At 40.7% G+C, this 12,411-nt stretch overlaps 1 protein-coding gene across 2 annotated transcripts in view; it reads left to right on the plus strand.

Annotated features, from left to right (window-relative positions):
- Positions 1 to 11,019, plus strand: part of hdhd2 (haloacid dehalogenase-like hydrolase domain containing 2) — a 37,611-nt gene extending 26,592 nt beyond the window's left edge. For both annotated transcript variants that reach the window (XM_084326173.1, XM_084326174.1), the window contains exons 7-9: positions 5,802 to 5,852; positions 7,400 to 7,463; positions 8,642 to 11,019. In XM_084326173.1, coding sequence (XP_084182299.1) covers positions 5,802 to 5,852; positions 7,400 to 7,463; positions 8,642 to 8,745 — 219 coding nt within the window. In that variant the 3' untranslated portion in view covers positions 8,746 to 11,019. The remainder of the gene's footprint in view (positions 1 to 5,801; positions 5,853 to 7,399; positions 7,464 to 8,641) is intronic.
- Positions 11,020 to 12,411: the final 1,392 nt, after the last annotated feature.

Below are 12,411 nucleotides of genomic sequence, written 5' to 3' on the forward strand. Positions count from 1 at the left end.
AGGACAATTGAGGTCACCCTCATTTTCAATGTCGTCGAGACTTTACAGACATTTCAATGCATACATTTTATTTTTACAATATAATACTAATAAATATGAATAACTCTTATCTATATAGCACTTTTCACACATGGGCCGCAGTTCAGAGTGCTCCACAGCAATTAGTTAAAGGGGAACTATCTTACTGTTTCTTTCACTATTTGGGAAATTTTAAACAATTCCTGTGAGTCTATGGAACACAACTGTACGTTTTTTTTCAAAATAATTCATTGTTTTGTATTTCGAATCAAGTACTCTAAAGCATCATTTTTCCACTTCAAGATTTCAAGCTGTTTGTGGCTGGGCTCCGCCCATACTCAGAATGCGATTTGAGTGACAGACCCCCACCTGTAGCTCCGCCCATACTACTCAACTAACGTCAAAGTGAACCTAATACACAAACAAATATGGCTCAAGCATACGTTTTCGAATACAATACAATCCACAAAGGGATGACACCGAAGCAGGTACCCATGCCATACGATTTTGGGTATAGAGAAAACAAATGACAGGAAGAATAAGATTGCTCTCTCACTCCGTCTAACACACACAGACACACCCACACCCACACACACACACACACACACACACACACACACACACACACACACACACACACACACACACACACACACACACACACACACACACACACACACACACAGTGCTTGTACTAACGTTAGATTTTCTTGGTGCAATAAACAGAGCTAAGATAACCCCCCCCCAAACACACACAAGGAACATACCGTAATTCCTCTAATAGTAACCGGGTCTCAAATACAAGCCGGGTCTCTATTAATGGCCGGGTGCGCTCTTGAGCTAAGCAATTATAAGCCGGCCTCCTAATACAAGCCGGGTTACTAATATACTGAGCTGCATACTGAGCTAGTTACTTGATTTCACTTTGAAAACGTTGAAATGACCAGTGACCACCTGTAATTGCACCGTTTACTATTTCATACAGTACTTGGTTTCAATAAATGAACCCAGTACATTTTACTGGGTTCAAACTGACACAAAATGTTGATTTATTCATTATGATCCGTTTGAAAATTTGAAATATAGGCCTCCCTCTTATACAGGCCTCCTCCTAATACAAGCCTGGTACCCGCTACAGTTGAAACAAATACAAGCCGGGGTTACTATTAGAGGAATTACGGTAATCATTAATTCGCAATACACACAAGTAGGTCTACATATATCCAACGAAGCACAGAGCTAAGATAACGTTAGCTAAGCTACCAACAATTAGTTAGTTGTAAGCTGAATACAAGGAGGAACACCCATAGGAACACCCACTTCTTCCCCCTTCCTACTGTAAGATAGTAACGTTAATACACTATTGACACATGTGCAGACAGTTGACAGTTGCTGAGTAATGATTTGACAATTTTTGTCCATAATAAATATAACCGACAGTGAATCAATGGCCAATGGCTCAGCTTCAACTCCCATATGAAATGCACGCACACACACACGGAAGAGTACCGTTAGTACACTATTGACACAAACGGACAAATGAACGAGGTCCTACTGCTAATTAACTAATTACGACGTACTGTATGTACTTACTGATTCGATGCTTTTTTTCGGTCCCGAAGACTTGGTACAGGCTAGCTCCCTTCTTTAGCAACAGCCAGGAAATCACGGCAGCATTATAAAGTCCTTCGTCTTTGCAAAAATCCAAAAACGAACTTGGCCCATTGCTTGTGGAGCACGATATCATTATCACCTTATGTTATGGATGGATCATCAGCGTCAGGGACGTGCACAGGACTTTAGAGGGGCAGGTGCTCAAAGGCTGAAAAGTGCACTATATCTGTGTGTGTTTTAACCGAGCACGAGAAGCGTGCAAGCCCGATTTTTAAGGGCCCTTTTCGCGCGGGGGGGGGGGGGCCCTTTTTATGCTTTTTGGGGGGTTTTGGTGATCAAATATTGAATATTGAACTATAATAATCAGTGCAGGAGCTCACTTATCCTTGAAAGACACTTTTATCACTGACTTAAAAGGCCCAGACATCTCCATAAATGTTCAGGGGGGAGGGAATAAGTGCTTACCCTACAGACCCCAAGAAGTGCTGTATATTCTGTATTGTTTAATATAAATGCATTTTTTATTCCAATCCCGATTTGTATTTGAGATTCCCAAATCCCATCGGACTTGACTTCTTCGTGTCCCTCAATGAGAGCGGTTTCTATCATCATCATCATCATCATCATCATCATCATCATCATCATCATCATCATCATCATCATCATCACCCACGCTATGCATAAAATATATAGGTCCGCGGAGAGGCACGCTGAGGAGACCGTGCAAACTGCAATGGAATATGGGGCATCTCTCTCTCTTTACCTAATATTTTGATTCTATCCTGACATTTTTCAGTTGGAAGGGCAGTCTATATCCGTAACGGTAAAAAAATAAATAAAATGTTTAATGGCACTTTTTTTACGAGGCTCAAAAGGGCAGGTGCTCAAGCACCCCTTGGGCTCTATGTGTGCACGTGCCTGATCAGCGTTTGTCCTCTTCCTCTTCATAATAATATCCAATAATTCGTCATTGTAGGTGAACGCCCAGCTGTAGTCTGGGGAGCTCTCAACTCCGCGACAAATAATGTTACCTCCTCGGCCGGTTTGACTATAGTATTTTTATGATTTACCAGAAGTGCTGAGTCCAATGTAATCTGGTGAAAACGCACGTTATCATCCATAAGTGTGATTGTTTTGTCCTCTTCTAATAGTCTCCACAAGTTGCGATCGCCATAGCTCACAAACTTGGCCCATTGCTTGCGGAGCACGATATCATTAGGAAACGAGTGCAAGGACATATTCGCTGCTTGGCAGTCAGGAACAGCACAACATATCTTGCCCGTTTTGCTCATAACGTTTGCTAATGCTAACCCAATGCTAACTCACTGTTAACCTGCAATGAGTCTCCTGGCCATTTTAGTTTTCGTTTTTGAGGACTGCATACTTTTTTTGCAAACCAAAACAACATACTTTATACTTATTGCACATGCATGAGCCTGGTCTCTTTTGAAAGATGACATTCTGAAAAAAAATGCACTTTTAGTGCTAACGTAATAGAGTTAGCCTACATAGGTCTGAACTTGAGTTGTAAAAAAACTTGTTTTTCTGTAGTAGTTAGTAGTCCAGAGGTAGTATTTCCCCAGAAGGTGGTATGGCTTACATACCCTGAAGCCTTATGTAGTACATATCCAAATGTCATAAAGATCCATTCAGAAAGGAGTGATTTTGGTAAATTGTGTACAAAGAAAAACTCAGTTTTCTCATAGACTTCAATTCATTTGGCTTCCTGTTAAATAATTTAGTTGTTCACCTAGATCCCTGATTCACACATCCCCACATGGGGTATCATTGGAAGCCACACTCATTGGCTACAACGATCCACAATCATTTTCGAGATCGGATCTAGATTGACGGAACTACTGCAGCCTGAGTCGGGAGTGGTATTTTGCGCAATACCGTGTACTTTGCACAAGCCACAAATACCGGCATGTAACTCAAGAACCGCTCAACGGATTTTGTCGGATTTTGTTGCTATCGACAGTCAACAAATAAGCCTTCAATTCTATATATATATTGTATTACAAAATATGCACACCGAGCCACTAGGGGTCGCCAAAGAGCCGGTAGCAAAAAGTCTGAAAAACGTCCCTGATATGGGCTGTCGCATGCTAAGAGACTTCAATTCCACGCATTTGCTTGCGTACTGCAATAAATAATGTTTGAGTGTGTGCGCCTGGTGGCAACAAACATATAGGGGGCCGGCGTTATTATGCAGATGAGAATTCTTGAACGTCAGAGGTACGCAAGTTTCAGAATGACTCAGTTTAGTGAGGGAGAATCTAGTGACCTGTGAATTGGAAGAATGTGCCAAAATGAGAATTAGAGACATAGACCCCATTGATACAAACCCACATTGCTAGAAAACAATGCTAAACACTGGAAAAGGCCATTTATAAGATAGTTCCCCTTTAATTACCTGATGGAGTTGTAACCTGGTTAAAAGTGATCAAAGTTACAATAACATAAATTGGGATATTGTGGTTTTTGTATTTATGTATCTATGTATTTAACTGCATGTAGTATGTATTGTAAGTAGGGATGCTCGATATTGGCTTTTTTACCTATACCGATATTGTCCAACTCTTAATTTCCGATACCGATATCAACCGATATCAACCGATACCGATATATGCAGCCCCCCCCCCCCCCCCCCCCCCCCCCCCCCAAAACGGAATAATTTCAGGTAATTAACATTACATATCTCTTGTTGTGGAATTAACACAACATTATGCATACTTTTGACAATAAATAAAATCAGAATTTGTTCTTACTTGCTTGCCTGGGTAAATAAAGGTTATATAAATGTAAAAAAATTAAATAAAATTTGAAAACCGATACCGATATTTTCCGATATCACATTTTAATGCCAATATCGGCCGATAATATCGGTAGGCCCTAATTGTAAGTGATGTTCTATGTTGGAACAATGTTATATGCACTGAAAACAAACTCCACCAGCCTGTCTGTGTGGTCCTTAAAGAATCTAATCTAATACTTTATAAACACTTTCTTTAGCTGTGAGCAGCTAGTATAAGAAAGAAAAATACTAACCTTCGTACCGTCTTTTACTATCGTGCACTTTGCTACTAAGTAATCTTCCCTGCCTATATTACTACCTAGTACCTACTATGCTAGTATGTCGTCACTACTCTGCACTCAACACTGTATCACTCAAGCTCAACACGGTCAATAATTCTTTATGCGTATACTGTAAGTTAGGAATTTACCCCCCCCCCCTGATTCCTAAGTCTTGATAGAAGACGTCTTTGGAGACAAAAATCGTGTTCTTTATTGTGCTTTATGTTTTTTTCAATACAATTCTTTGATATATATTTTATATTTATATATAGTGGTAAAACGCATGTATACCTTGATCTGACAAAACTGAATCACATATATTCTGATAGCCCAGGTTGTTCTGAAAATAAATATGTACATCACTTCATTGTACAATTCAGGGTTGGGGTTTTACAAAAGTTTTATAAAAGTTGACCAGGCAAACCTAAAATATCACAAAACAGCTCAGACCTCAGAGAGTTTTAACACACAATGTTACTCAGCTGCCAGAGTTGTACCCGTTCTGCTGACTTATCCTACAGAAATTGTAAGCGGCTTTGGATAAAAGCATCAGCTAAATGACTAAATGTGAATGTAAGTGTAAAGTAGGCTGGTCCAGCTGTCAAAAATCGTTCACTAAAATATCTTTATTATTTTTGTGAGAAAGATTTCCCACGGATTGTCTGCAGCTACTGTTTCACTTCTGCTGTGTGTCCTGTGCATGTTGTGTTGCATTTCTACATGTATGTATTTTGAAATCTTGCACTGTTAATGCTGTGTGTCCTGTGCATGTTGTGTGGCATTTTACGTGTACAGTATGTATATTTTGAACTCTTGCACTGTTTGTATTTCATGTTTTTTGTAGGCCTATAGACTACAGATGGAAATTAGCTTCTGCTAAATCTGGTGCAAACATGTTTTCATGTGACAATGATTAATGTAAATGCACATTGTCTATAAAGAAAAAAGAAAAAAAAAGCTTGAGATATGTGTCTGTACAAAGAGCTAGCTTTGCCCAAACTGTTCAACACTGAGAGAAGAGTGCGTTCCCCTCCTACTGCTTTCTTCTTCTCCTGACAGGCTCTTTCTTCTTCTTCTCCTTCTCCTGACAGGCTCTCTCTGAACTGGGCTGTGGCCCCGACGAGGCCGTCATGATAGGAGATGTGAGTAGAGGGTTGTTGATTCATCTCTCACTCTTTTTCCCCATTCTCTCCCATTCCTCTGGCTCTGGTCTCCTCCTCTCTTCTCCTCTCCTCTACGCTCCACTCTTCTCCTCTCTTCTCCTCTCCTATACACTTCTCCTCTCTCCTCTCTTCTCCTCTCCTCTACGCTCCACTCTTCTCTTCTCCTCTCCTATACACTCCACTCTTCTCTTCTCCTCTCTTCTCCTCTCCTCTATGCTCCACTCTTCTAATCTGCCCCTCTGTTTGCCCCTCATAGTTCAAATACTTAGGCCTAGATGTTTGTGGCTACAACAGTGTATTAAACAACTCATTACTGTATGTATCGCTTCCCCTGACCGACACAATCATCTAACATCTCTATTCATCACAGATTTTTTAAATGTACATACATTCAGAAAAACGTGAGATGCTTGTTTTTTTCCCGGCTCCTCAACCGCAGTAGAGTTGTAAACAACAATACACAACGATCTATATATATATATACAATACAAGGTAAAAAACTGCGGATAGAAATATATAAAATAAAATATTCTACAGTGTAAGTAGCAGCAGTGTGTGTAATAAGTGTGTGGTGTGCTTTTGTGTGGTGTGCTCTTGTGTGTATCTGTGGAAGTGAAGAACGTTATAATGTTGAGACGGTAATAGTCTGATGGCCAGGCTGCGTCTATACTTTCCGTAGCCGCATTTCTGCAGACCCCTCTCTGATTGGTTGAGCCCATTTCTGCAGACCCCTCTCTGATTGGTTGAGCGAAGCCCCTCTCTGATTGGTAAAATGAAGCTCGGGGGTAGACGCCGGCTCGTGTGTTGAGCACAGACCATCGCTGTTTCCCAACAGGAGTAAAGTCCGTAGCAATCCGAAGTGACATTGACCACCAGACTATTTCTCTTAAGGCATTAACTGGGTTAATTAATATAAATGTTATATTGTAACTGTCTAGTTACACATTGGTTCCGAAACATGTATGTTCCAGGCTGCAATTAAAACTTTGAATCTGAGAGAGCTCTCTGGTCAGCGAAGCCGGCGATGCGAGCGATTATTATTGGTTTTTAATGACAAACCAATTACATAATCCAACATATGTGTAAAGGCACACACAACATATTCCAGTTAACGGTATATTTTTTTAATGATTCGTTACGGCGTAATCAATACTTCCATGCGTATAAATTGCGTTCGCGACCTCCATGTTTTGGGGGTATTCATCAGAAAACTCGGATCCGGGATTCGGCTCCCATCCGTCGGGCAAGAACTGTGGGTTTTCAGCCTCTCTCTCTGGTCGCGGCTCATGCGCATGCGCGCGCTCGGCCAATCAGAGAGGGGTCTGCAGAAATGGGCTCAACCAATCAGTGAGGGGTCTGCAGAAATGCGGCTACGGAAAGTATAGACACGGCCAGGCTGAACACACTTCCTGATCCAAGGAGAGTAAATGGAGGAGATGTCATTTGCATCATAACCTGTGAGCATGTGCTGCACCCCTCATTGGGTGACTTAGCCTTGATCCCGCCCTGTTCCTGTCTTCCTATAGGACGCTAGAGATGATGTAGGCGGCGCTCAGAGTGCAGGAATGCTGGGTATTCTGGTCAGGACTGGTGAGTTCAATCAAAGATCTATATATAACTAGATGGTGCAAGGCGGAGTCTCCAGCGTAGTTCACAGGTGGCCATCTTGTCACAGGCAGCACGGCCACTCATAAGTCATAACATTAATGTCTATGTGCATGTTCTATTGAAATAACCATAGCTTGCTCAAATTTCAACCAATTTGGTTTGGTTTATTACAAACGTTATTGATGTGGCTATGATTCAGGATGCTTGGACACATGTTATTTTCATATGAAAGTCCATTATAAGTATGCAGTATGATAACTACATCTCTGACCGTTTGAAAATCGGTTGAAAATTGAGCAAGCTGTGGTTATTTTTATTTATTTTTTATCTTTTTCCCCCTCCTTTTTCCTCCGTTTTTCTCCCATCCCAATGTTAGTCGTTATGCCAATTCCCAATCCCCTTCCTGGTCGCTGCGCACTTACCCCCCTACCGTCGGTCTGGGAGAGTGGAGGCTATCACGTGCTTCCTCCGACACACGTCTAGCCAATCAACCGCTTCTTTTCACCTGGCAGCGCGGACTCTCACTGAGAGGGTGTAACGTGTGGAAGGATCACACTACCCCCCTTAGATCCTATCCTCGCTGAGCAGGTGCCCCGACCGAACTGTAGGAGTCGCTGTTTACAACGACCAGGACCCACCCATCAGCTTTCCCACCCTCTAATACTGCCAATTGTGTTAGTATGAACGACCAGCCAAGCTGATAGCAATGTGGAGAGCTGTGCTCGAACCCAGCGTCTCCTGCATTGGTGGCGAGCGCCTTGCCCACTACACCACCTAGCCGCCAAGCTGTGGTTATTTCAATAGTACATGCACCATAGACATTCATGTTATGAGTGGGCATGCTGCCTGTGGCAAGATGGCCGCCATGTGGCAACGTCGGTTTCCATTGGCCAGCAGTGCGGGTGAGTCATCTAGCCTTTATATAGGTCTATGAGTTCAATGCCGTTGCTTTCTCATTCTCCATTACTTTCATCTTAAAGGTGGGGTAGGCAATTTCTAAGAAATCTCAGTCATCTCATATCTTATTATGTATGCACGTGGCTTTTGATACATTATGTGTATTTGTCCTTTCACAACTGTGTGTATTTATAAAAAAAAGAACATTGAAAATATTGTACTGTTAAAAAATCTCCCATAACTTTACCATCTCCCATTTTCAGGTAAATATAGAGACGGAGATGAGAGTAAAATCAACCCTCCTCCCCACTTGACATGTGACAACTTCCCTGACGCTGTAGAGCACATTCTGAAGAACCTGCTATAGATCTAGTAGTTACAAGTTATTACACCTGCAGTCTTCTTCAGACCTCTCCATCCAAGACAGAACAAGTTATACCTGCAGTCCACACCTTCAGATATCTCCATCCAAGACAGAACAAGTTATACCTGCAGTCCACACCTTCAGATATCTCCATCCAAGACAGAACAAGTTATACCTGCAGTCCACACCTTCAGATATCTCCATCCAAGACAGAACAAGTTATACCTGCAGTCCACACCTTCAGATATCTCCATCCAAGACAGGACAAGTTATACCTGCAGTCCACACCTTCAGATATCTCCATCCAAGACAGGACAAGTTATACCTGCAGTCCACACCTTCAGATATCTCCATCCAAGACAGGACAAGTTATACCTGCAGTCCACACCTTCAGATATCTCCATCCAAGACAGGACATGTTATACCTGCAGTCCACATCATCAGACCTCTCCATCCAAGACAGGACAAGTTATACCTGCAGTCCACACCTTCAGATATCTCCATCCAAGACAGGACATGTTATACCTGCAGTCCACATCATCAGACCTCTCCATCCAAGACAGGACAAGTTATACCTGCAGTCCACACCTTCAGATATCTCCATCCAAGACAGGACATGTTATACCTGCAGTCCACATCATCAGACCTCTCCATCCAAGACAGGACAAGTTATACCTGCAGTCCACACCTTCAGATATCTCCATCCAAGACAGGACATGTTATACCTGCAGTCCACATCATCAGACCTCTCCATCCAAGACAGGACAAGTTATACCTGCAGTCCACACCTTCAGACCTCTCCATCCAAGACAGGACATGTTATACCTGCAGTCCACATCATCAGACCTCTCCATCCAAGACAGGACATGTTATACCTGCAGTCCACATCATCAGACCTCTCCATCCAAGACAGGACAAGTTATACCTGCAGTCCACACCTTCAGACCTCTCCATCCAAGACAGAACCAGTTATAACTTATATCTACACTCTACACCTTCAGACATCTCCATCCATGACAGTCAGGGGTGTAAAGTACTTGAGTAATTGTACTTCGTTACAATACTTACTGTTTTTGGGGATTTGTACTTTACTCAAGTATTATTAGGTTTGTATAGTTGTACTTTTACTCAATTACATTTCAGAGAAAAAAAAACATAGTTTTTACTCCTTACATTTAAGATGCAGACCTACAAAGTACAAAGTACAAAGTCTCGCAGGTCCAACCATTTTAATTAGTATATTTGTTTCTCTGGCCGAACTAACGTTTAACGTTATTAATCCTGCGGCCGTGCTTTATTTAAAAACAGCCAATCAAATCCCCATCAAGGGAAAATGAACCCGCCCATACCCATGCTGATTGGTCCTTTTACTTTACTCAAGTGTGTTTTTAGCCAGATACTCTGACTTTTACTTGAGTACGATTTTGAGACGGTACCTATACTATACTTTCACTTACTGTAAGTATAAGTTCTGGGTACTATTTACACCCCTGATGACAGTACAAGTTATATCTACACCATCAGACATCTCCGAAGATATAGCGACTTTTTACTTTTGCCCAGATTGGTTGTGTAGTGACATATAGATATAATATCAAAATGTAAAGTCTCAACATCTTTAATGGATATCAGCTACAGTAGCTAGTCGACAAACAAGTTAATCCACAGCAACTGTGATCATTTATTTACCGCCTGATGTGGTTAAACCCATGCTAGTCAGGGTTCATCTCCCATAGCAACCAATCGCACTGTATCCCAATCACTTGTTTACAAGTCGAAAGCCTCCTCTCCTCGACATCTGCTTCCAGTACAGGGCTCCCACTCTCACCGACGGTGCAAAATGAAATTCAAGGACTTTCAAGTACTTTCCTAAGCACTATTTTTTATTTTAAAATGGCATTTAAAATGATTCAATTGACTTTTAAATGCTGTTTTTTTTTTATTGAAAAAGAAAATCGGATCCAATATGTATGGCTTAAAACCAATTTCCGACAATTAGTTACACTTTAGATAAAAAAATTAAAAATTCTTGATTCAGAAAATATTTATCGTGGATGAACAACACTTTCAATGTGAATGGTTGATTAGAATCTCAAGGACTTTTAAAGCATCTTGTTAAAAAATTGGCTGTTTTCAAGGAATTCCAGGCCTTGACTTTTTTTGGTAAAAAATCAAGCACTTTAAGGACCGTGTGCGAACCCTGTTCAACACATACCTCCATCCTCGACTACATAGTTCTCATGAATCTGAGAAACACAGCTCAATAAATGTGCTATAAAACCCAAGAGCATCTCTCTCATGCCTGTCGTGTTTTGTTTTCATACCTGCAGCTGGTTTTATGGAAATGACATCGCAGCAAGTTTTATATTTCCAGTTGACAGGAGATGCTGTGGTGTCTTCCGAGACGGTGCTGAGAGCAGGAGCACTCAATTTATTCGTCCAGCTTCAGCAAAGTGTGTTCCGATTCAAACCGCTCTTCAATAGTTGCAGGAACACTGCTGGTGTTGCATGTTAAAGGTACACGTTATTATATGCCTGGTGCAGTAAGAGTTACATTTCTAAACCACAAGGAAGACACAGACTGAGTGTATCTGCAACATTTAGAGTAAATATGCAGGTCTATATTCATGTGTTTACATTACAGTGAATCTGCAGGTCTATAATAATGTATTGTAGAAATCGTCGGAAAGGAGAAACGCACACATTTCTATCTTGCGACAACACAAAGCCGTGTGTTGTTTATTTCATTATAGCACAAGTGACAGCTGTCAGAACTATGCCGTGCTAGCCTCTGACAGCTCGTAGTAACCAAACATTTGATCAATGAAATGAACCCCAAAACCAACCTCCTTAAAGTGACAGTGCCCCATCAACACATTACAATGGTGAATTATGTCTATAGAACCCACTACAGTATGTACATATGTAGTGAATCTGCAGGTCTATAATAATGTACATTACAGTTAATCTGCAGGTCTATAATAATGTACATTACAGTTAATCTGCAGGTCTATAATAATGTACATTAGTGTTTAATCTGCAGGTCTATAATAATGTACATTACAGTTAATCTGCAGGTCTATAATAATGTACATTAGTGTTTAATCTGCAGGTCTATAATAATGTATATTAGTTAATCTGCAGGCCTATAAACATGTACATTACAGTTAATCTGCAGGTCTATAATAATGTACATTAGTGTTTAATCTGCAGGTCTATAATGTACATTACAGTTAATCTGCAGGTCTATAATAATGTACATTACAGTTAATATGCAGGTCTATAATAATGTACATTACAGTTAATCTGCAGGTCTATAATAATGTACATTAGTGTTTAATCTGCAGGTCTATAATAATGTACATTAGTTAATCTGCAGGTCTATAATAATGTACATTACAGTTAATCTGCAGATCTATAATAATGTACATTACAGTGTTTTATCTGCAGGTCTATAATAATGTACATTACAGTTAATCTGCAGGTCTATAATAATGTACATTACAGTTAATCTGCAGGCCTATAGGTACAGTTCAGGTTTCATGCATAATGTAAATATTGTGCTGACTTTGCTTGTGAACAGTTGGTTTAAGTTAATCAGGGTTCCCACAGACATTGGAAAATGAAATTCAAGGACATTCAAGTACTTTTCCAAGCACAATTTTATTT

This window comes from Notolepis coatsorum (genome assembly GCF_963971535.1).
Source record: "Notolepis coatsorum genome assembly, chromosome: 12".
In the NCBI taxonomy this organism is placed as follows: Eukaryota; Metazoa; Chordata; class Actinopteri; order Aulopiformes; family Paralepididae; genus Notolepis; species Notolepis coatsorum.